The following is a 25,593-nucleotide window of genomic DNA, read 5'->3' as shown; positions in this document are numbered from 1 at the left end:
TGGAAACCAGAGATGCCTCAAACGTGTACTGACGTGACGGAGTTACTTTTCAGTCCTCAGCTTCTCTATCTCACACTGTTCCACCACGATCTGCTGCCACAACTCTGTGTTTGATAGCAGTTTATGTTTTGAGCAATATATCACTGAGCTCGTCCAATCATGTTTCTATCACCTCAGAAACAAAAATCTGATCTACTCTAAATCTTAGTGATGCAGAAACTGTTGTACTTGCTTTTATCTCCTCACGCCTCGAATACTGTAACAGCCTGTTCACTCGTCTTAATCTAAAAACTCTGACAGACTGCAGACTGTGCAGGACTCAGCTGCTCGGCTGTAAACCAGGACCGAGAGGTGCGACCACATCACACCTGGTTCAGCCTCTTTACATCGGCTCCCTGTTGGTTTCAGGATTGATTTTAAGATCTTGTTGATTACTTTTAAGGCTCTTCATGGTCCCAGACTGTATTTTAGACCTTGTGATCCCTTATGAACCTTCAGGTAGTCTGAGATCTTCGGGCAGGGGTCTCCTGTCTGTTCCTGAGTCCAGGATGGAAACTAAGGGGGACAGAGCTTTGGCCATCAGGGCCCCGAGGCTCTGGATCAACCTGCCCGAAGACATCAGGCTGTCTGAGTCAGAGTCTGCGTTTAAGTCTCGTCTCAAAACACATTTTTATCTGAAAGCAGATCCTGATTTTACCTGAACTGTTTATTTTATTGCTTCTGTGTATTTTATTTCTTTATATTTCATCATTCACTGTGGTGTTTTATTTCTCTTGTTGTGAAGCACTTTGTACTTTGTTTTGATGAGTGCTCTATAAATAAAGTTTTATTATTTTGTTCACATTCCTGTGCAGAAAATGTGCTTCACACTATATTTTACATGGCTGTCACATCTCATAATATATATCTGCAGCAGCTTTCATGTCACAATATCTAAAGCAGTTTTCTTGGCTTGTGGCTTCTGACAGAAGCAGCAGCTTTGTGCAGCAGTCAGCAGAAGAGGCGGAAGCGCTCCGAGGGCGTTTCCGGGGTGGGCGGGGCGACGGAGCCGGAAGGAGAGGCTTCCTGCCGGGCCCGGAGCGGCACAGCGGCAGTCTGCGATGTGTGAGGCCGTACTGCTGGACCTGGCTCACGGCCGCTGTGCCGCCTGCGCCGGCGCGTCTCTGCTGGAGGAGTCTGCGTCGGACCCGCACGTGTTCCTGCTGTGCGGGAGACGTTACCGGGAGAAAAACGGCTTTTCGGACGCGTTTCTGAGCTCGTGCAGAAGCCTGCGCGTCCTGGACTCCGAGTCCACCGCGGAGTGTTTGTACCAGTTCAAGCAGGCTCTGGACGAGCTGGACCTGAGCTCGGTCCGGGTCTTCACGTCCCCGCAGGGTCGAGAGGTGCTGCTTTTGTACCAGGAGCGGCTTTTTACGGCCGTGTACACCTTTGACTACGAGGTGAGTTCGGTGGACAGCCTCACCTGCCCGAGCTGCAGAGGCTCCGCCCACACCGACTCACCTGGTGAAGGAGGCCACGAAGAAGACGTGTCGTCGTTTGTGCAGCAGCTGCCTGCGCTGAAGGGAGAAATCACAGTCCTGAAGTCAACGCTGGTTCCAGGTCGGTCAACAACACGTGGAACTGATTGATTTCTGTGTTTGAGCTCATTGATCTGTAACATCCAGTTATCTACCGATTTAAGGATAACAGTAGAAGAACACATACCAAACTCCATCCAGTTATCTACCAATTTAAGGATAACAGTAGAAGAACACATACCAAACTCCATCCAGTTATCTACCAATTTAAGGATAACAGTAGAAGAACACATACCAAACTCCATCCAGTTATATACCAATTTAAGGATAACAGTAGAAGAACACATACCAAACTCCATCCAGTTATCTACCAATTTAAGGATAACAGTAGAAGAACACATACCAAACCCCATCTAGTTATCTACCAATTTAAGGATAACAGTAGAAGAACACATACCAAACTCCATCCAGTTATATACCAATTTAAGGATAACAGTAGAAGAACACATACCAAACCCCATCCAGTTATCTACCAATTTAAGGATAACAGTAGAAGAACACATACCAAACTCCATCCAGTTATATACCAATTTAAGGATAACAGTAGAAGAACACATACCAAACTCCATCCAGTTATATACCAATTTAAGGATAACAGTAGAAGAACACATACCAAACTCCATCCAGTTATCTACCAATTTAAGGATAACAGTAGAAGAACACATACCAAACTCCATCCAGTTATCAACCAATTTAAGGATAACAGCAGAAGAACACATACCAAACTCCATTCAGTTATCTACCAATTAAATGATGCTTTTTTTCACGTCAGTGTCTATCTTGCCTGGTAAAATATTAATTATTGTATTGTAATTATTGAATAAGTCTTTGGCATGTATGCTGTTCACCAAGCTGCATTTATTTTAATAAAATGTTGTCCTTAATATCACTGGTTCTGTTCTCAAGTTCCAGAAATATTACACATTACAATAATTTGCATGTCTCTGCTCTGACCAGGTCTAACATTGAGCCAAATACAGGTTAAATAAGTACAAGTTCCTGATGAGCACGGTGCCATAAAACTGACAGATTTTTGAATGGAGATTGGTTTGACTGTATGACTTCCTCTGCCCGTCTCTCAGACTGTTTCGGTCATGGCTTCAGCACCCGTACGGGCGGTGTGTCCTACATCCCGACCCTGTCCTCCTTGAATCTGTTCAGCAGCAGCAGGAGGAGGGACCCCGGGGCCGTGGTGCAGGAGAACACACGGCGACTGGCCCTCCATGCTGGTTTCCACCCTCGGCCGCTACGTCTGGTCAAGGTACTGAACTGTCTGCACGTGGGTCAGATTATCGGCTGCATGTGGAGGGCCAGCTGGTGGCGCTCTGCGTGTGCTGCCACCTAGTGGCTGCTGACAGGGCTGAGCCACAGCAGCTGTGACTTGATGACTTGACTCTCACAAAAGCTGTGAAGGAAAAGAAAGTGAAAGTTTTGAATAAATGTGTGAATAATAAACGTGACCCCTCAGGTGTGCTGCTACCTGCAGGTGAATCACGGCAGCGATGTTTGGGTTCTGGGGAAAGCCGAGCCGGAGAGCTACGACGCCGTGGTGACCGATCAGACCGGGGTGGTCTTAGCGGCTCCGGGAGCCGACTGCATGCCGATCCTGTTCGCTGATCCGGTGTCAAAGGTCATCGCAGCCGCTCACGCAGGTAGATGCTTCCTGCGTCTGTTTCCAGAGAATTTAAGACGTTTGAGACGACATCAAATCTCAGTCAGTGAGGTGACTGAAATAAATAAATGAATATAGATAAGGAATCTGTTGTTTTGAACTGGGTTTTATCGACACCTCACCAACAGGAAACACTTTAATAAATTCTGACTTTTTTCCACTCAAATATAGAAAATAAAACCAGGTGGATGGAAACACTGTTGTTATTAAACTGTGTTTATTAATGACTTCAGTCCGTATCATCATCATTCACCTTGTTGTAATTATTTAAGAAAACTAAATAAAATATTGTTGATAAATGAGGTAAATTTTGTGACGTAAAGAAATGAATTTCCCTGATTTATTTTCTCCTCGTGCTCCGCAGCGGTGGAAGAAGTTCTCAGTACTTCAGTAACAGCATCACCACAGAGTACAAGTCAAAGTCCTGCATTCAGCATCAAAATAAACTTAAAGTGCTCATTATGCAGAATCATAAATATTATATTACTGGAGAATAATCATTGATGCGTTAATGTGTGAGCGTCACTAAGTTCAACCAGTTTATTACTTACTTACGTACAGTACTTGAGTAAAAGCACTTCCTCTCCACCTCTGGTCCTCAGGTTGGAAAGGGACCCTGATGGGGGTTGCTATGGCGACGGTGGATGCCATGGTGACGGAGTTCGGTTGCCGGGTGAGCGACATCGTGGTGGCCGTGGGGCCGTCGGTGGGGGCGTGTTGTTTCACCCGGGAGAGAGAGCAGGCGCTCGACTTCCACTGCATCCATCCAGACTGCGTCCCTGATCCAGAGTCAGCCAGACCGCACGTCGACATCCGCCTCGCCAACAGGTAGAGTCCAGCAGAGTCCAGCAGAGTCCAGCACGAAATATCTCACAGTTATAGACATCTGGGACAAATATCCGTGTTGCCGAGACGTGAATCCAGCAGGGACGGATTTCTTTAGCATTGAGTATCGAAAACTGTCGCGTTTGGAAAGTTGGTTTCCGTCCAAAGCAGCGTTCAAAAGGGGGTCGATCCGATCCAGTCTGCGAGGATTGGTCTGCGTGGTCGCTGAGGAGGATGTAGCGTCACCGCATTGGTTCTGTATCCGAGGTCAGACGCTGCGGCCGTCGGGTTACAGGAAGATGAGAACCGTGTTGATGAGACTGAGAGAGTTTTGGTACTTTAATGTCAAACAGTCGAGAGCGCGACACGAACAACATTTTGTCACTGCTGTTATCTTTCTTCTGTTTGGGGGATAATCATGCGCTACGTTTTGGAACTACGGTTCCCATGATCCTTTGGGGGATGTAAACAGGAAGTATAATGTTGCCATGGATTCAGTTAGCTGTGGGCTGCATTTTTTTTTTTTGCCTATAAATTGTTCACATGCAGTCAGACTGTCCCGTCAGAGCAGCCGAACCAGCAGTCAGCAGCTCCTGTCTGCAGTGGACCCGTGGACGGACAGACAGCTGTCTCTGGATCACTGTGAGACTGAAGGAAACTTAGAAACAGCAGGATTCTCAGGCAGGTTCTGTCTAAGCTGATTTCTGGACGTTTCTTTGCGACGGACATCGGAGATAATGAATGATCCAGAAGACACTGAATCGAAACGTTTGTGTGTTCAGAGTTGCGACTCTGAGAAGGAGTGTTTTAAAGCAGCTCCACCTGCCGACTGTCGGTGAGCCGTCAAATCAGCAGCCAAACTACGATAACTACTTCCTGTTGGTGTTAGAACACCCCCCACAGTATCTTTACCCCCCCTCACAGCGTGAAGCCGTCTATATGTTACTTGTGTTATACCGTGTGGTACAAGTTCTTGTGCTGCTTTTATGTTTTGGTGAGCTAAAGACAATTTGGACAATAAAGTTGTGTCCTGTTGTAATGTGCTGCGAACGTCCCTCCCCAGGATTCTCCTTCAGAGGGGCGGCATCCTGCCTGAAAACATCCACGACGACGCGGCGACGGCTCGGCCCTGCGTGACGCCCTGCACCTCCTGCCACCCCGAAGCCTTCTTCTCACACGTCAGGGACGGACCCAACTTCGGCACCCAGGTGGGCTTCCTGTGGATCAAAGAGACGGGGGAACAGGCCCGCCCCCCGGCAGGACTGTAGTCACAGATATCAGCTGGACTCCTGTATGTAATAATCAGCAGGTGGAAACAGCTGCAGGTAATATATTACGTGTTATACAGCAGTGGACCTGAGGACTTCCTCCACTATATATATCACACTGTTCTGATTCTGTATATTAAAGTGAAATGAATAATATAGCAGGTTGCACAATTAGTGTTTTCTGTTCCACTGTTTAAAAGTATATTAATTTTAATGTTTATTAATTTGAGTAAATGTTAACAGCGCAGTTAAAGTTCCAGCTGAGTGGGTTTTATTGAACAGGGCCAATTAAGATCAGCAGCTGCTGCTAATGTCGTGAGCAGTTCAGGTGCAGGCGGGAGGCCGGAGGAAAGATGGCCGCTGTGAGTTCATCAATCTGAAACTGCTCACACGTTACAGGAGAATTTATATCCTGAGAATAAACATCATGAGCTTTGAATTAAAGGTTGTATCTGCCACTGAGTGCTTCAGCTTTCTTTTATTGGTCTACTCCAAATATATAACGTCCAAATCCTGACAACTTTCTCTTTAAATGAAGGTTGTATCTGCTGCCAAAAAGCCGTTTAGTCCTGTTTAAATACACAAAATCCATGTACTAATCACTGACGGGAGTAAAGATTTAGGTACATGTTTTTTAATTTAAGCCAGCGGGTGCCAACTCTCACGCTGCCCAATCGACTCTCACGCCAAACGACAGGAAGCCCGCCTTCACGAATAAAATCTCTTTGTAGATTTTGCAGAAATGTCAATCCAGATATTCTGTTTGTTAAAGTATTAAAATGAAATACCTGCAGCGACGACATCTTCCTTCATTATTTAAACCCTCCGACAGGTGACACGTTACTGATCCGGTCTGAAGCAGCAGCAGGAGTCCGGACCTCCGTCAGAGCAGTCGGGACGTTTTTATCTGAAGTTAAACTCGAAACTCCGTTTCCTCTAAAAGTCAAAGATACTTTTTCTGTCTTGTCGAGTTTATTTTTTACAGAGATTTAACAGATAATAAAAGTAGTAATTACACAGGTTACTGTAATCCATCGTGTCTGTTAAGAACTCATTTAAACAAATAAATTCAGTGTTTTTATAGAAAATGTTCAAACAGATCAATAATTAGCTGTGAACTTTCATTACTATGGTTTAATAAGTGAGTTTTAAACAAGACAACACACAGACGTCTCTGGGATACAGACAGAATTTATTCTGAGGCAAATGTTTCAGAGTCGTCTTGATTTGTCTTAAAAAGCAGCCCTTTTTCTAAAAAACAAAACTAATAATAAATAAATCCAACAAAGTGTTTCATTAAAACAGTTCAACAGCTTCAACGCTGCATCGAATGAACAGGAAACCCTCTGACCCCGTTTCATGAACAGAATCAGATTCCACTAAACATCTAAAACTAAAATCAGGATCTCCTGCAGCCAGATATCAGAGTCGGCTGATTCCCCTTTAAAAGAATACAAAGTGGATTGAGGTCAGATCATCAGTCACATGACACAAAGCTCAGCGCAGGAATTCAACAGTTATGTGATATAAACAAGAATATTTCCAACTGTAAACATCAGTTAGTTTTGTTCGACACTTTAAACAGAAACTTAAAGAACACGCAGACGTGACGGACCCGATGAAGAGTCTCGATAAATAAATGAAAGTCTCAGTGTGTTTTCTTCATTTCAGTGCAGCGTTTCGTCTTAAAATAAAAACAGGGAAGAAGAGTTTCATTCCAACAACAAACAACAGCATCCTCGACATAAAGATGGGAACACCTTACCGGCACGGAGGCAAGCGGTCTGCTGTGGGCGGATTTTAGCCACCTACAAAACTATCTTTAAGCGTACGCTGTATTTAGAACATTTTCACCGGAACCGAAGCCGTTACATCGCTCTCTTCAAAGCCACCAGACCAAAACAGAAATCTCGCCTCGCAGAACACGGGAGTTGCTGTTTGTCCGTGTTATTGTGCGACTTAGTTCAGATCCGAACTAAAACACCAAAGTCACAGTCGAGGTAAAATTACTGTTTTTGTCAAAGGAGTCTGGTGGCTTTGAAGAGAGCACAGACGGATGCATCTGATGGCGATGTGAAGCGGTGAAAATAGTCTAAGTATAGCGCACACTTGAACTGATATTGAACTTTAGGTGGGTGAAATCCGTTTTGCTGTAGCCCCCGTCCACAGCAGTGCAGCGCCGACCGCCACCTACTGCAGGTAATAACTGACTGTGTTCTTCAAAAAATCCGAACTAACCCTTTAAATAAAGCTCCTGTGTTGCCTTGGAAACACACAAAATCATCTCAACTCAAAGGTCCACTTACTGTTTTTCAGATTATTGTCACACCAACATGAGATTTGTTACACGAAGCTGGTTTAAAACAAAGGACAGAAGCAACAGCAGCTGCCGGCGGCGACCCTTTCGTCCATCTTACAGGAAGTCATGAAAGTGACGTGAAGAGCTTCTGCACACTGACACCAGAGTTCAAAGGTCGTTGTTCTCATTTGGCTTCAGCAACTGAACTAACGAAGACATGAACGAGTGAAAATGAACCTCTGGGTGTGAACGCAGCCTTCTTACGCTGTGCTCAGATCTTTGAGCGACAACACGTTGCTCTTGAACACATCTGGTTGTTAAATCGAACCCGTTTGATCTTGAGCGCCGTGGGATTCCCGCCCGTGTCGTTTCTCTCTTCCACCAACGTGGGACCGGCTCCGTTCTGGTTCGCGCACCTAATTCTGAACCGGTCGAAGCATTTCAACCAAAAATAAATCGGTTTGGAACCTGAAAAGTTGGTTCCCGGCTGGAACCAGGAAATAGCAGGTTTAGCTTGACCTGAAGTGCGAACCGAAGTGGGCGTGTCATATTCAACAGGCCGCTGCGCGTTGTGCAACTCCCTCCACTGATGATGCATCCATGACTGGTGGAAACGCCGGCCGGTTCGCTAGATAGCACCAAGGTTCCACAATCTTGAACAGAACCGGTTCAAGAACCAGACCTACTTGGTGGAAAGGGGCTCTCAGTACAGTTTCACTGCGGCACCAACAGGTTTGTCTCTTGTGAACGTGCTGGATACCGGAAACCCACCCAAACCACAGCGCCCGTCAGTGAGACGAAGGTGTTCCCGCTGCGTCACCGAGCGATAAATAAAGGTTTTCCTGACTGAACGAAGCGTCCTGCTGGGATTTCACTTCTGTGACAAACACTAAATCTAACAAACAGGCTCACTGACATCAACTGGTTTGGAGCAACTTATGCCTTTCAACAAATGTTGAATTGTATCTTTAGCAACTAACTTTTCCATTGTTACACCTTCATCATCATCATCATCATCATCTTCATCAAACTATGGCTTGTTCAGGTTCTCATTGTCCGAAAGCCGACAGCTTTTAATGACTGACAGCTAGCAGGGTTTTCCCCACATGTGTACATGGCTTATTCTTCCTCTGACAACAAACAGTCTGTCAGTCCAACGAGACCTCAGAGTCCTCTTAGACCTCGGAGTACTCTAAATCTGAGGAGACCTCGGAGTCCTCTTAGACCTCGGAGTCCTCTTAGACCTCTGAGTACTCTAAATCTGAGGAGACCTCGGAGTCCTCTTAGACCTCTGAGTACTCTAAATCTGAGGAGACCTCGGAGTCCTCTTAGACCTCGGAGTCCTCTTAGACCTCGGAGTCCTCTAAATCTGAGGAGACCTCGGAGTCCTCTTAGACCTCGGAGTTCTCTTAGACCTCTGAGTACTCTAAATCTGAGGAGACCTCGGAGTCCTCTGAGACCTCGGAGTCCTCTGAGACCTCGGAGTCCTCTCCTCTCTGTGTACATTTGTTCAAAATATTAAATAAAAACGGGAGAATCTGTTATTAATCTCTGTGGCTTCAGTTCGTTCAGACATGTTGTCGGTACATTAAAGCTCCAGCAGGCTTCACTGCTTTCGTCATGATTCTAGTGTCTCGGACAAAACTTGAGATCTGAGTCAAAACTCCTGAGAGTCTGTGAGAGTCGCAACACGTCATCTAGTCGGAGCTGGACGTGTCTCGGCCCTGTTGTGAACTCACGCTACAAACGCTGTCCGGTCTGCTTCGTTCTGCAGTCGCCGTAAACAAGATGTGCTTGTAGTCAGAGAGGCGGTGCACACAGACGCTGGGCCTCATGCAAGACTGCTTTCTTTGTGTGATCCCGATCCTGTTCGTTCGTACGAGTGTTCCAAGATTCAACCGGACGAATCGACGGCCACGAAACGCTCCCTGCGTCGCTCTGTTCGTGGCCACGTCTCGTTCACAAACACGAGTAAAAAGAAGAGATTCAGAAGACGGATTTAGCGGTGTCAGCGGTCGTACCGGGGACCGTGAACACAGCTGCCAACAACGTGCCGATTGTTTAAAAAAGCCAAGTGGTGCATGCTGGGAGGCAGTCAACAGGAAGCGACAGTACTTGAGACACAAGGAGAGAATATTATAAACGGCGGTGACGTCAGCTGTCAGAGACCTGCAGAAAGACCCGTGTGCCACAATACGCAAGAACGTCAGAAACAAAGTTCTCTCAGTAAGCTAGCGAGCCATATGATGATGTGATGAACAGAATATTAATTCAAATGAGAGAAATTCTGTGGAACGACTCGTACCTGCAACTTCAGATCGAACCCGTCGCTTTGAGAGTTTCCTGCATGAGGCCCGACGACGTCTCGCTAGTCTGTCGACCAGCCACAGATCTCTCCCGCTGACAATCATTTCACCTGGCCTGAGATCAGTTGCGGCTTGCGTTCGCTCACGTCGACATGACAGAGCAGCAGTAGCTTCGGGCGTTCAGGCAGCAGACAGAATGAATCCTGCCTCCGAAAGGCTCCCAACGCTCGCTTTGTGTTGACAGCCAGTGAAGTGATTCGGTCCTGGTCATTTCAGCAGCTGTGTCGCACTGGACTGCATTTTACTGTAAGATGTTGCTAATGTTTAGTCCCACAGTCTAACACCACCTCCACCTCCACACTGCAGCTTCCAAAATGACCAGAAACTGAATCTCCTCTCTGGGAGAGAAACTCGCAGCAGAGCTGTTGTTGTGGATCCTTTGAACGCACGCACATTCAGTTTAAGGGCAAGAGCCTTTTTTGATATAACTGGAGCTGTGACCTCTGACCCCCCCAAACTGCTGCCGTTTGTCATGAAGGAAACTGACCAAAGAGCTGCACTCGTCGATTTTTAAATGAAAACACACCCGACTGTTGCATCGCTACTACAGAACTGCTACAGGTTCCTCTACCTTCATGAATGTGACAAGCGACCTGTTGGGAGGAGGCGGGGAAACTTACACCCCCCCCCCCAAAAAAACAGGAAATGCATCTTAGGAAAGTGTTTAAGATCCTTTAAACTTTAAAAAAATCCCAAGTTACCTCCTGCTGCCATCCACACGTCGTCTCTTTCACAGGAAGTCCAGTGATCTTTCTGCTTAAAAGTACTATTTTAAAAAAAGTGTTTGTAGCTTTGAATCCAGCCAGGCGCTTTAATACACGTTCTAATACCCAAACTGTCCCGAACAATCCCACAGTCCACTTCCTGTCAGCGAGCACCAGGCGACGTCTCTTCCTCGGGTTTGTGTTCGGGTCATCGGAGACGGCCGGCAGCTTGCGGCGATCCACAGTCACTTTGTGATCTCCGCATACGTATTTGAGCAAGAGAAGATCAGCGATCAGCCGAAGAGACAGATCTCCCTCTTCGGTCGCTCCGGCATCAAGAAATAAACCTGAATTTAATGAAGCAGGAGGATCCCAAGTCGAGTCCGCTGTCTGAAACGATCCGATTGGCTGCTGCTGAACCAGAGGACTGATGGTCCGGGTGACACTTCATACGCTGCACTGGACCGACACCTGAATGGAGCTTCAGCAGAAAGATCCCTGACGGCGTGAGAGACGAGGACCGAGTCGGCCGTCGAATGAACTGAGGAGCGGAGGAAAGACGGAGAGATCGAAAGGAAACAACAGATCGAACGTCTGCAGCCCAAAGCCACAGAGGCCTGCAGGTGAGCGTTCGGTGAAATGTCCAGCTACCTTAGTGTGTGTGTGTGTGTGTGTGTGTGTGTGTGTGTGTGTGTGTGTGTGTGTGTGTTTCATCAGCTGCAGTGGCAGAGCAGCAGTCCGGCCACCAGGGGGAGCAGGTTGAGCAGCAGCAGCCACAGAGTGACGGCCAGACCAGGAGAGCTGGAGCACGGGTCTGAAACAACAACAACACACCGAATGTTACTGTACACACACACTGTTATAGATAGAAAGAAAAATAATAACGCAGACATTAAACGTGTGTGTGTGTGTGTGTGTGTGGTGAAAAACATTTCTGAATTAGAATTTTATATATGTTTTACATTTTTTTAGTCTCATTTTATTCTTCATGTTTATGTTATTACTATACTTTTTGTCTTTTACTTGATAAATGAAACGATTTTCCGTTTGTCGTTGATTCATTTGCTGTAGATCAACTAATCGCCTCATTACATTATCAGACACTTATGGGAGTTTTCTGAAGATCTGATCAGATTTCCGTTCATAACAAAGCGACGGTACATTCGAGTTAAACCCTTACAGTCTAATGTCAGCAGTTATGGAGCTTTGATCATCAATAACGTGATCAAATTTGTTCAATTTGGTCTGTTTTATTTGGAATTAGTTCCCGGCTCTGTAGATTTGACTGCAGATGTTTCAGACGCTGTCCGCTCCGTCAGCCTTACAACACTTTGTACGTAGACATGCGAGGTGAGGACGGGTGACACTGACCAATGGGGTTACTCCTGGAGGCGTTGATGGGCGGGAGCTGGTGGGGGAGGGGACAGTCGTCGCAGAAGTCGGTGCAGGCGGGGCAGACCAGGACGCCGTTGTAAACCCAGTCGTTGACTCGCACGCTGACGCTCAGCAGCTGGCCTCTGCGGACGCAGAGGAAGGAGCGATCCTGAACGTACACCGTCAGGCCCTGGGCGGAGCACCGCACCTGGAAACGTCGTTACGGCTTAGTGACGACGTAGTCTGAGTCAAGTCTGGCGATGTAGGAATAAAACTGTTACGCACCTTGTAGCACCCGGAGCCCCAGTCGGGGTACGTCATCTTCCTGGTGCACTGCTCCATCACGAAGGCGGACTTCTGGTTCAGACACACGGAGTCCGGCCCGTACTGCTCCGCTCCGTAGTTCCTCCACCAGTCTGAACACACAGACAGCACGGTCACAGCGTTTCAGTGACGTTCGAAACAGACAGGAACCGTTACGCTGAAGACGGATCGTCGAAGCGCTTCCTGCTGCGGCTTTCTGACATCCGAGGTGTAATTTTCCCAAACTGACGACCTGACGTTCAGGCCGGCTCCACGCAGTTAAAAAACTAAAACTAAAGACATTTTAGTCTCGTTTGTGGTCCTGCATTTTTATTTTTCATGTCTTCTTTTGAAGCTAAGCTGTCGCCATCTTTGTTGTGTACAGTTACCATGGTTACAGGCATCACGCGAGGTGTTGACTCACACAGTGTCCGTGTGGCTCTGCATGAGCATTAGCATTAGATCGTTCAGAAGCTGATTCACTAAAACACAGTTTACTGCGTGAGTTTATCCAGCGAGGAGAAGCTGAACGTGGGATGACGTCGTGATAATTCTTTAGTGAACAGGAGGAAGATTTAGATGTTTGACCGTCGACATTAATCCTGAACTGACTCGTTCCTTCTGACAGCGACATGAAAGATGGCCGCCTGAAGGTAACGTTAACTCTACGTCCACATCCTTGATAAAGTTATGTTAGCGTGCCTTACTATCAGCGAGCTGCCTGCATGGTTTCGTAGTTTGTCTCAGTTGTTTTGTTGCCGCGTCTAATTCAATCAGTAATTAGTTTGTCCGTCTTTAACATTATCGTTTTATTTGTTGATGAAAAATGTAAAACATTTTGTCAAAGTTCTCATTTTCAAATGTTACTTTTTAGTTGCGTTAAAAAAAAAAGTTTTTTCGTCATAGTTATTGTTGACAAAATGAACACTACGAACTACGAACGCCTTCCAGGACAGACTGTCTGTTATCACCGTATTTAAACAATGACCACGACTGCGACGGCCGGCTTCCCGTTCAGCTACAAACACTTTTGCCTTAAGACGGCACATGGCATGAAGTGGCTCATTTCCAGCATAGCGACTCCGTAACAGCGTGGTGTAACGGTAGCAGCGTGGTGTAACGTAGCAGCGTGGTGTAACGGTAGCAGCGTGGTGTAACGGTAGCAGCGTGGTGTAACGGTAACAGCGCGGTGTAACGGTAGCAGCGCGGTGTAACGGTAACAGCGTGGTGTAGCAGCGTGGTGTAACGGTAGCAGCGTGGTGTAACAGTAGCAGCGTGGTGTAACAGTTAACAGTAGCAGCGTGGTGTAACAGTTAACAGTAGCAGCGTGGTGTAACAGTAGCAGCGTGGTGTAACAGTAGCAGCGTGGAGTAACAGTAGCAGCGTGGAGTAACAGCGTGGAGTAACAGTAGCAGCGTGGAGTAACAGTAGCAGCGTGGTGTAACGGTAGCAGCGGTGACGGTTACCTGGCTGGTTCTCAGACACTCTGCAGTACGAGTTTCTCTGATATTCTCCGCTGAGGTGCCAGCTGAACTCCTGGCTGAAGGGACAGAAGTCAGCGATCTCCACAGCACCGCCAAGAACGGCAGCTGGTCGGCGGCCACGTCCGGGATCCTCTCAAAGTACTGACACACACACACACACACACACACACACACAGTTTGATGACATGCAGTAGTTTAGTAGAAGAGTATATTTAAGTTTTAAGCTGAAACAATCCACAGATTAATCGATTAGTCGATTAAAAGAAATGAACATTGTGACTTTTTTCAGTTCAGCTCGGTTCACAGACGCTTCTGAGGTGACGTTGTTGGGTGAAAACTGTATTTCGTTCATGCTGAATCCAAACCTTCTGCCACAACAGATCCACACAGACGAATTACTGACGAACACTTAAAAACATCTGAGGAAACCAAGAAGAAGCTCGCGCTCCTCGTAATCATTCATGGGTGACAGGAAGTAAGACCAGCGGGGCGCAACAGGACTGAATATATTCTGGGGACTCGTGTCCCCACAGGTAGAGACAGCTGTTTGAGGGTTAACAGCGGGTTTTAGGGTTCAGGTTACAGTTAGGTTGAGGTCAGGGGCTAGGGAAGCATTATGTCAGCGAATGAAACGAACGTGTGTGTGTGTGTGTGTGTGTGTGTGTACCTGGTACTCCCGCGGCAGCGCCCGTGCGTACCTCTGCAGGTTGCAGACGGCCACAGCCAGCTGGTCCTGCCTGCAGGTCAGCTGCAGAGGAGAAGCTCGCACCGTGTCGCAGTACGGAGTCACAGCGTGCGCCTGCAGCAACAAACACACCGCACACACTGCTGCTCACAAACTTTGACCGTTTTTAATTCAGTAATTAATAGTTTTCTTTACTTTAAAGGTTAAAAAAAAAAATCTGATTTAAAAAAAAACAAATGAAGCAAAAATGTTGATCAAAAGCAGATGATAATCCCATTGGCCTGATATGGGATTGTTATCATCAATAATCTGTTGCTCTCTCGTGTTTTCCCTTTGTTTCTCACATATAATATTCTGAGCTGTTTCCTGAAAAGTCACATTACTTTTTTATGATAGTTAACATTGAATCTAAGCTGTAAACAAAATAAATATTACATATACACTGATTTCCTGAGCTGCGACGCTAACAAAGCTTCTCATCGTCAAAGTGTAGAAAATATTCAAGTAGCAGCTTCTCATGTTCAGCCGGCGCTGACTTAAAACGCCAAACGCCCCCGGCAGATCAGCTGTCAGACCTTCAGTGTTTGGATCAAGCAGCTCGTGATAAATGAGGTGCGTCAGATACATATTTAATCAATATTTGGGCAAATTTTCTTGTCTCTTATTTGGTATATACATTTATTTTGTCATTTTTTTAAATTTAAATTAATTATCTCCTTTATTTTGAAAAATGTCCTCTCTTTAATTTGAATACTTTCCAATCTCAAAATACATCTGCTGTATATCTGTGATTGTACCTGAATATAATTCTTCCATATAACTGAAAAGGAGCATTGACACAACAATACGCTGTACGTATAATCTTCTTTGGCTCAATAAAAAAGTATTCTGAGTAACATTTAGCTAAGTATCAGATCTGACTCCGGGACGTCCGTACTTCCAGGAGCCTGACTGGTGCTGAAAGCTCTACAAGGATTAGAGTGGATGTTCCTGCTGATCGTGACGCTACAAACTGCAAAAACACCTCACGTGAAGAGAAGTTTCACACAAAGAGTATCACAGTGACCTCTGTCTCTGCCTGTCCATCAAAATGTTGATCAAAAGCAGATGATAATCCCATTGGCCTGATATGGGATTGTTATCATCAATAATCTGTTGCTCTCTCGTGTTTTCCCTTTGTTTCTCACATATATTCTGAGCTGTTTCCTGAAAAGTCACATTACTTTTTTATGATAGTTAACATTGAATCTAAGCTGTAAACAAAATAAATATTACATATACACTGATTTCCTGAGCTGCGACGCTAACAAAGCTTCTCATCGTCAAAGTGTAGAAAATATTCAAGTAGCAGCTTCTCATGTTCAGCCGGCGCTGACTTAAAACGCCAAACGCCCCCGGCAGATCAGCTGTCAGACCTTCAGTGTTTGGATCAAGCAGCTCGTGATAAATGAGGTGCGTCAGATACATATTTAATCAATATTTGGGCAAATTTTCTTGTCTCTTATTTGGTATATACATTTATTTTGTCATTTTTTTTAAAATTTAAATTAATTATCTCCTTTATTTTGAAAAATGTCCTCTCTTTAATTTGAATACTTTCCAATCTCAAAATACACCTGCTGTATATCTGTGATTGTACCTGAATATAATTCTTCCATATAACTGAAAAGGAGCATTGACACAACAATACGCTGTACGTATAATCTTCTTTGGCTCAATAAAAAAGTATTCTGAGTAACATTTAGCTAAGTATCAGATCTGACTCCGGGACGTCCGTACTTCCAGGAGCCTGACTGGTGCTGAAAGCTCTACAAGGATTAGAGTGGATGTTCCTGCTGATCGTGACGCTACAAACTGCAAAAACACCTCACGTGAAGAGAAGTTTCACACAAAGAGTATCACAGTGACCTCTGTCTCTGCCTGTCCATCCAGAACTTGCAGCTCTTCATGACGAAGTCGCAGCCGAGGCCGCGGCCCCAGTCCAGCCTCTGAGCCAGGCTGTAGTTGGCTCGGTACCAGCCGCTGTCCTCCATGATGGCCAGCGTCAGCCGAGAAAACACCCGGTTCTGGGTGTGGGAGCCCGTCATCGCCTCGTTCTGAGGGAGGGGGAGAAGGTGATTAAAAACAAGGAGAAACCCAAACCGTTCGCTGCCAAAGCGACCCAGAGACAGTGTGGTTACCTCCAGCAGTCGCTTCTCCCAGTGGTTCAGTTCGGTTCCCGTCCCTCCCTGGTTCTCCAGCTCCATCCCCTCCAGGATGGGACAGTTAAAATGTCTCCTCGCCTCCTCCTGGAACCAAACCGCTCAGTCACTCGCTGACAGCAACTAAACAACGGCTGCAGCTAACAATTATTTTCATTATCGATTATTATTATTTTCTAAATGAATCATTTAGTCTCCGAATTGTCATAAAATAGTAAAAATGCCCGTTTTAATTTCCCACAGCTCAAGGAGACGTGGAGACGCCAACAGAGAGATTCAGTTGGTCATATCTGAAAGAAAAGCAGCAAATCTTCACAGTTTTTGACATTTTTGGTTTTAAAAAAAAAGACAAAAACAATTAATCGATTATCTAAATATACTAATTATCTAATTAGTTTTCTTAGTAACAGTCTCTGCGTCTACAGCTCCATCTTCTCTGCTCCTCTAAACTGTGTCCTCTGTGATGTTAAAATCTGCTTTGAATAATAATTTGTGTAATCTGTTTTTTCCACAAATAGACATCTGCTACTCACTGAAAAATACAGAATCTCTGAATGTGCAAATGTGTTTCATTTCTAAAGTTTAATTGCTAGACAGAAGATGTCTCGTAGGCTTCACTTGTGTCAGGACCATACTGGACCCTGATTGGCTCCAAACCAGTAATGTCATAAATCCTGCAGGTACATCCAGGTGTTAAACTGAGGTTCAATGTGAGCTCAGAGAAACTTTCCTCCTTCAGCAGATGAATGTGAAAAGAAGCTCTGCACAGTGAAGATCAAACATCACAGAGGACGAAGAAAGAAGAAGAAGAAGAAGAAGAAGAAGAAGAAGAAGAAGAAGACTTTAACTGCTTCTCACCACGACGCGGGGCGTGACCAGGACGTGGACTTGGTGTCGGACCATCTCTCCTCCTCTGATGTCCCACAGCCTGCTGACCCTCCTGATCACCGCCTCGCTCCACTGGTACAGACCCAGGCTGACACAAAAACAGGTAACAGGTGAGCTGGCTCTGTAGGATTCTGACTGATAAAGGTGTCAGTATGCTTAATGTAAATTCTTCATAAAGCCAAACAGCTTAAATAATAGCCGGGACGAACAAATAAAGCCTGGTCGCTGATAAAGTGCAGAGTAAAAAAACTATTCCATCAGTACAAGAACAGAGTCATGTTATACTCGCCACTTTGCTGCTTCAGTGTAACTTTTTAAAACAGAAATAATGTTTTCATACTTTAATTAATTCCAGTAATTTCTTCTTTGTCGCACTCCTGATTGATGCTAAGCTACCGTCAACACATTAAAAGCCCACCTATAAAAGGGAAAGCTGCAAGACTTTTAATGTGAAAGTTCTGGATGAAGTGTTGAGTTTTATCCCCGGTAGCTTTCTCTAATAAAAGCCTGGTTCTCTCTGCCACTGAAGTAAATAATGGCCACTATTTGAGAATTTACGGTAATCAAAAGTGTTTGTCAGACTAATCCGAAACCCATCCCACCACACGTTGACTGAGCAGGCCGAGATGATTTCAGATCCGGTAGAGTTTGACGCAAACTGTATTCACCTCTCATTGAAGGCGGGCAGGCCGCTGGCGAAGCGAGGAGTCAGAGGTTTGCCCTCATCGTCATGGTAGAAGGCAAACAGACCTGCTGAAAACCCCTGGTGGACAGAGGACAAGCAGCACACAGGTCAAGCTTCACATTTACATCCACAGAAATCACCCACATACATTCTGTTCTGAACACGGTTCAGGTTTCACAGTGAAATCAATTAATGCCAATGGAGACGCCACGATCGGTGGACGGGGGTTGAAATAAATCTGCGCATCTTATTCGCGTTGAGCTCAACTTTGACAACCAAATTTGCACTGTTGATGAATAATAAACCGTCCTGACGGAGCTGAGCTCTGAGTGGACGGAGAGCCGCAGAGTCCAAAATGGAGGAAGCTATCGTAGCTTATTAGCTGTGTGTCACCGTCCAGTTACACACAGTTAGGAGACAGGAGGACAACAGCTTTTAATACACTGTGTGAACTTATTGTCCCGTTAGCAACCAGGCTAATTAGCTTGTCAGCTCTGAGAAATTTTTTCCCCCCCTTCAGTAACTCTTTAATGTATAAAATGATGAACAATCTAGAGAACAAAATGTCGGGGGGGAGTAAACAGCTCAGCAGCGAGGAAAAAGAAAGAAGCTCAGATGGCTGTTGTCACTGACTAGCGTTAACATGTTCCCGGCTGGCTAGCATGTTAGCCCGCCAGCTACAGTAGTTCACCAACTAGCCCTGTGGGTAGTCACTAAGCCTCTAGAACCAAATATCTGGTGAAGACGTTCAGATGAATTCTGGTGTGTCCGCCTTTGCTCATAAGCTAGTTAGAATAATTTTTTTTAGTTAATAGTTGTGAATTTGCAAAGCATGAACTGTAAACAAAGTGAAAAACCAGCCATCCATGATAATCTAGTCAGGGTTACGGTTAGGTATCGCTTTATCTGAGATAGTTCCAGCCGAGCAGCTTGGTCAGAAAGTTTCTTTACAACAAGAAAAGCACAGTTTGACAGAAGATTAAAAGAAAAATGTTGTACCGACCAGAGCGTGGATGATCTCATGTTTGACGGTGGAGAGCATCCCTTCAAACTCCTGAGGCTGAGAGGAGATCATAGCAGGACACAGGTTGGCATAGCCTGCTACAGGTCTAAAGGAGTGGGAATCACATTGTAAGGTACATGATAGCTTGCCCACGATAATAGGGGAATCATGATAAATCACCTAATTAGTGGACATAATATATCCTTTCATTTTTATGCAGATGATGCACAGTTATATCTTCCTGTCAACCCTTCTGATTCTTGTAGTTTGCTGCACTAAAGGACTGCTTTGAGGAAACTGTTTTATGTTAAAAGTTAAAAGACAAAACAGGAAATGGAACAAAGGAAAAAATGGGCAGGCTGCATGAGGTCAACAGTGCTACAGAAGTTAAGTTATTATTACTATAAGTGTGACATGACAAAGACAGTCGGCTACAATACATCAGCAAACCTGAGTAACAGTTGAGGAAACACTCATGAACACATGAACAACCACGACTTCCTGTTGTCCTCCCCACCTGTCGAGCTCTGCCTCCAGCTGGCAGTAAGCAGCGTAGGCCACTATGTTCTCCTGTCCGCAGCGCTCCGTGGTGATGCCGCTGACGTAGAGCACGAAGTCGGACCCTTCCACTCCGGGGCCATCTGGGGGCCCCAAGGGGCCGCAAGACTTCCTGATTCACTGCACACCTTGCATTGCTAGGAGAGAAATACACAAGACAAGAGTGAGCAAAGGGACTCTTTATATAATAATCTGAGGGCATCATGATAAGTCACATAATTAGCGAACATAATATATAGTTTCATTCTTATGCAGATGATGCACAGTTATACCTTCCTGTCAGCCCGACTGATTCTTGTACTTTGGTTGCACCGAAGGGCTGCTCTGAAGAAAAACCTGAAGGTAAAACTCGTCCTCAGTGAGGACGGACCTTTTGCACATTATAATAAATAAGTTCTGTTCTTCTTGAACTCTGCGTGTTGAAGTTTCACCTTCAGATTTTGGATGGTGAGCCTCACATGTTCAGCAGTAAGAACAGATAGCAGGAGGAGAGGTCGCACTATAATTAGCTCCTGCCCAGCATCTACAATAACCTTCATGAGATTAACATCCCGACAAAAACCTTCTTTTATCCTTTCGACCTTCCAGCCTGCATCCTTCTGTTCTTCTCTCTCATCATCTCACTCAAACCTCCTTAATCTCAGATCTACCTTTGAGAAAGTAGATCACTCTACTGTCACTGAGCACCCCGAATAATGGTTTAGCATCAAAATCCTCTTTGGCAGTCCCTCCTTTCCCTTGGTGTCCCCCAGGGATCAATCTTAGTTCAACGCTTTGTTCTCTCTGTATTTGCTACACTTGGGTCGATTATTTTGTAGTCATAATATCTAACTGACCCACGATAGCCAATTATTTCTGTTGTCTTTAATTGTGTAGCATGTTGTGACATCTGCTCTAGAAATCTTCGATATAAATAAACTTTACTTGCTTACTCACCCGCTAAAACCAGATGAGTCTGCAATTGTAGCCTGTAACGTGTCATGTCTTCAAAGAAACGTTAAAGACCACAAATGGCTAATGTGTAACAGTTTTTATTTTGGTTTTTATTATCTGTGGCCCTTCCTGACCTGCAGGTGGTGCTGTGGTACGATGACGGGGCCACACCGGGTGACGTCTGCACAGGCGTCCTGGCAGTAGCGATGAGGGTCATCTCTCTTCCTCAGGTATTGGTTTGTTGCACATTGTCTGAAACGACAGAGACATCAAGCACCCTCCGTTAGTTAAGATCTGTTTATACGAGTGGTTCTTGCAAGAGGCCCAGTGTGTAGTGGACCTTCAGCTGTAGTACAGAGTTGGAAACACTGTGATGGGACAGGCCACATACCTGCTGAGCAGCACAGGTCCGACCCTGCGCCTCACACTGAAGGCCCTCTGCAGGTAATCGATGGCCTGAGGAAACAGCTTATCCTGAGCAGGGACACACACACACACACACAATAGCACTGTTTCAGTCTGACACACCTCTGACCTCAGCCAGCATCACTGATGGGTGGGGTAACCACCTGTAACCACACCCAACAGTGATGGCAGGATGTACATTTCTACATTACTGTGGCAAGGTGAGAGCTTCAGCTACTGCAAGTCAACAGAAACAAGCCCAAGTGAGATCCAAACAACAACCACTATGGCTGAAAGTTGAAACCACTGAAGTTCCTCTGATGGCCACTAGATGCAGCCACCGAGAAGACTTTGCCCTGAAATCATTAGAAAAACACTGCAAATTGTCTAGAAATACTTGAAACACAGTCGATACAAGGTTGCCTCTCAACAGCCAATTTTACTTGTTCTAATATCTTTGTGGTAATATTGAAAAATAAAAACAAAATTACAATACATCAGTATTTCAGCTTTAAAAAGGTACCCTGCAGAGTTGCTGATTAACAGCTGGTGGCACTGATGAGCCAACAAACGCGGTGAAGAAGAAGACGTCTTGCAGGCAAACATGGATGTTAGAGGTGCCATGTGGTGTTTTCTTGTAAATAAATAAAAGTTATGTTTACATTAGCTAGGTTTCCATCCAAATGTAAATCGAGAAAATCTGTAAATGTGAACGAATGTGCGTTTCCATCCACCATCGTTTGTGACTATTAGTCGGTTGGTCGAGGTGAACAGCTGACGGAGCTGATCCTCCAGCCGCTGCCGTTAAAGCATCGCAGAAGAAGAGGACACTAAAAGCTCTGACGATGGAAACATGATGGAAACGTGACGTTTCTGTCGGCTTCATGTGTTCATGTGAGGAAGGCTCCAGCCTCCTCATCGCTCCACACAGCTGACGCTCTCAGCTCTTCATGACGTCAGCAGTTATTCTCTCAGTCTGCTTCCACGGCACTTTGTAGCATTTTGTTTTTATCTATACGCCAACTTTTCCACCTCAGCTAAGCGTAAAAACTTTCAAGATTTTTTTAAATTTTCTTTGTTTCCACTCAGGTTTTTTTATACGATAATAAAATAAAAACAGGTGGATGGAAACCCACCACAACACACTGTGTGAATCCTTGGGCTCTAACGAATGTGTTGAATGCATTTTCTTCCTCATAAAAAACATTAGCAAAGCTGCTTTATTAACATTTTAAATCCTACATTGTTTACATCCATAATCACTAGCTAGCGGTCTTCTTCTCTGCCTTTGCGAGCACATCACCGCCACCTGTAGATAAGCAGAATACTGTCAAACCACTGGCAGGATTGTGTCCACCTGACAAACCAAATGGGGACCCACTCATAAAAACTACTAGCAGTCAGAACCTCCACAGGGTACGGTAACAACTTAAAATATATATTTTAGAATCTGTTCTGCAAATGTTTTATGAGCAAAGAAATACACCCAACATGTTTGTTAGACGTCAAGAAGAAGAGTTTTGGTGAGTAACAGTGAAGTAAGGTAAGTTCTCCGGTGCTCCTCACCTTCACCAGTCTCCTCTTGTCTGCAGGAAGCCTGTGGAGAGACAGAACATCACTGTTGGTCCGGTCTACTTTTAAGAGCTCATATATGTCGTCCCTGTTCGCGTCAGTGAACGTGGTGAGCTGCTGCGGTACTCACTGGTCAACGCTGTAGTCGTAGATGATCTTTATCTTCAGCTGAAGGTCGTCAGGGGAGCTTCTCTTAGTCAAGCGCTCAGGCTTTAAGTACACATGGACAACCTAAAAGAGGCCCGCAGAAATGATAAGAAACCACAGACATTCAGACAAACTGGTTGTTTTTTTTACATTCACTAATCACTGCAGGGTGAAGCTGGGCAATGTGGAACAAATTAAACTTTTCTGGGAGCTGTAATCCAGTGTGGGGACCTTCCTTCATTGAATCTGTTGTCCTAAATACAGAACCACCTCTCAGTCTGTCCACTCAGAAGCAACACCCAGTGGATCCTAATCCTGTTATATGCTATGTATTTATGCTGATGAACACATATCTGAAATACTAAACTCTCGACAATCAATATCAGCCTTGAAAATCCAATATTGGTTATCACTTAAAGTTTGCATTTTCACAATTTACTGCAGAGGGACCATCAACAAAGTATTACATGTTATTATTAATTTTCACAAACAAACATTTTGATTTAATAAACTTAAGGTTTTTTTTGTCACGGCTTTTATTCTCCAGGAAGCCGGAAGTGTTATTCTTGTTGTTGCTAGGGGAACACAGGCTAAAAGGTGAAGAATGAAGTTTAAATGTGCCTGACAGATTATTATGGTTATTGCCATTAAACACAGTAAAGCCTATTAGTGCAAAGAGAGTTTCCCTCGGGGATCAATAAAGTATTTCTGATTCTGATTTCTGATAGTACCAAAGTCATTTTAGCCTGCTAGCTTGTTAGCTAACTGTATAGCAAATCTCATTTAGGTAGCTAGTACTGCTGAACAAGTCTTCTTATATTTGATGTCGCACCAAAACAAACATATAACAATACATTTTGACGTACATGGCACAGTAAAGTAGTTATCTCATCACACAAGCTAAACAGATACGATAATTAGACAACGCAGCTAGCGTGCTAGCTAGCTTATCCGCTCCGCCGCCACAGTGCTGCAGCTAGGTTAGCTTAGCTCAGTATCGACACAGCGGAACAAACCGGGGCTCACCTCATCCGGAGACGGGGCTCGGTGTTTGCACGTCCCGTGGCAGCTCACTAGCACAGCCAGGGTGGAAAACACGAGGGCAGGGCCGAGGAACCAGGGCACGGACGGCTTGCCATCCCCGCTCAGCCTCGGCTCCATCCTCCGACCAGCCCGACAAGCGGAGCTCGGCAGCCCGACGTCAACAGCACCTCCGCCGGCCCGGTCCCCTCGGCGCTCGTTTCATTCATCGCTTGCAGGCTGAATCAGAACATGTTCGCATCCCGCAAAAAAAAAACAACCTCCGAGGCTTTAACGAGAAGAGAAGAGACAGCAGTGGTGGCAGTAACACCGGCCGGTGGAAGGTAAAAATCTGCGCCTGACAGCCGCGACGGGTCCCGGTTTGCTGCTCGGTGTCAGCTGAGAGGACAGCACCGGCGCTCCGGAGATCGTCTGTTAACGCGATGAGTCACTCTGAGTAATATGTCGTGGACGGCTGTCGGCCCGGCGAAGAGGCCCGGGACTCCAAAGATCGTCTATCGCCGGGAGGAGTCACTCTCAGCCAGGGAGGACGCGTGCGTCTTTGTGCCCCTTGATTATGGAAAGCATGACAACCAATTGGCTGGATGATATAAATGGACAAAATAACATTTATTTTTTTAAACTTAATTAATTATTAACAGACATTCATATATCTGCAATAACAGCAGGTTAAGGTAAGTAGCTAGCTATATAGCTAGTTTAACTGTCTTACCTTCAGAGTTTCTTTAGATTGTGTCAAGTGTCGAGGATGAACGCTAACCATAAAGGGAACTACAAAACAAAATGTCACTGTTGTAAAGTGATCAATAAATCTATCTTGTATCTAAATAGCTAGCTGTGCCTATGACTTGGCATTTTATAATAATATAAAGTGTCATATATTATCTAATGTTAGCTAACACCGGTGCTCAGTCATGAGCAGTGAGACAGAGGAGGATTAGTTATTGTAGATATGTTTTGCACATCAATATAGATTATTTTAATTATTTTATTGAAATAGTCTTCTGTGTGGCCGCTGGTGGTTTACTTAGACTTCTGCCTTTTTGACATTAGCTTTTATAATAGCCACCCCCTTTGTTTTCACCCAGGAAGGCAGGAGTTTTACCTGGTTGGGTAATTGAACTATATTAAAATCTGTGTGTGCTGAAGGCTGAGTAATTGTATTAATTCAAATGTCTGACTTTATTGAACTAAGATTATATTTCATTCACAGAGCCAACATGAGCAAGAAGAGAGGAAATATCTGGCACTTAGAGATGATAATGCAGCCTGTACTGTCTGTAGTTGTCATGCAAGCTTAATACTGAGCAAGATAGTATGGGTGAGGGTGAGTTTGTGCTGTTGTATTGAGGAAGCAGAGGGAGGTCAGAATGACAGGCAGGAGGCGGTCAGGAGGATTGTCTTTGTATAATTCATCAAGGTAGAAAATGTTTCTGTGACCTGCTGCTGTTGGAAAGAGTCTGGTGCAGTGAACGCAGCCTGAGATCAGATGGTGGTTCCTCACAGCATGATGGGGAAATATCAATAACTGAATTGATAACTGAAGGATCAGAAGTTGTTCTTTGTGAGTCTGTGAGGAGTGATGGATGAAGTCCAGCCCCGG

The 25,593-nt window shown here is 45.2% G+C and overlaps 2 protein-coding genes across 2 annotated transcripts; one reads left to right on the top strand and one right to left on the bottom strand.

Annotated features, from left to right (window-relative positions):
- The first annotated feature begins 1,019 nt into the window (after window positions 1-1,019).
- Window positions 1,020-5,800, top strand: lacc1 (laccase (multicopper oxidoreductase) domain containing 1). Its single transcript, XM_044215858.1, has 5 exons — window positions 1,020-1,599; window positions 2,660-2,838; window positions 3,064-3,229; window positions 3,852-4,077; window positions 5,138-5,800. The coding sequence occupies exons 1-5, from the start codon at window positions 1,101-1,103 to the stop codon at window positions 5,340-5,342; spliced, it is 1,275 nt and encodes a 424-aa protein (XP_044071793.1). The 5' UTR covers window positions 1,020-1,100; the 3' UTR covers window positions 5,343-5,800.
- Window positions 5,801-6,515: 715 nt separating this feature from the next.
- On the bottom strand, window positions 6,516-24,521 carry lmln (leishmanolysin-like (metallopeptidase M8 family)). Its single transcript, XM_044215906.1, is given in 18 exon segments — window positions 6,516-11,525; window positions 12,083-12,293; window positions 12,371-12,501; window positions 13,855-13,968; window positions 13,971-14,013; window positions 14,540-14,672; window positions 16,466-16,653; window positions 16,738-16,845; window positions 17,617-17,734; window positions 18,315-18,409; window positions 19,335-19,440; window positions 19,852-20,002; window positions 20,005-20,029; window positions 20,960-21,077; window positions 21,217-21,299; window positions 22,797-22,827; window positions 22,933-23,033; window positions 23,976-24,521. Coding segments are annotated over 18 exon segments (1,992 nt in total). The 5' UTR covers window positions 24,111-24,521; the 3' UTR covers window positions 6,516-11,424.
- Window positions 24,522-25,593: the final 1,072 nt, after the last annotated feature.

Source organism: Siniperca chuatsi, linkage group LG12, assembly GCF_020085105.1.
Source record: "Siniperca chuatsi isolate FFG_IHB_CAS linkage group LG12, ASM2008510v1, whole genome shotgun sequence".
NCBI lineage: Eukaryota > Metazoa > Chordata > Actinopteri > Centrarchiformes > Sinipercidae > Siniperca > Siniperca chuatsi.
This window is presented reverse-complemented; position numbering and strand designations above follow the sequence as displayed.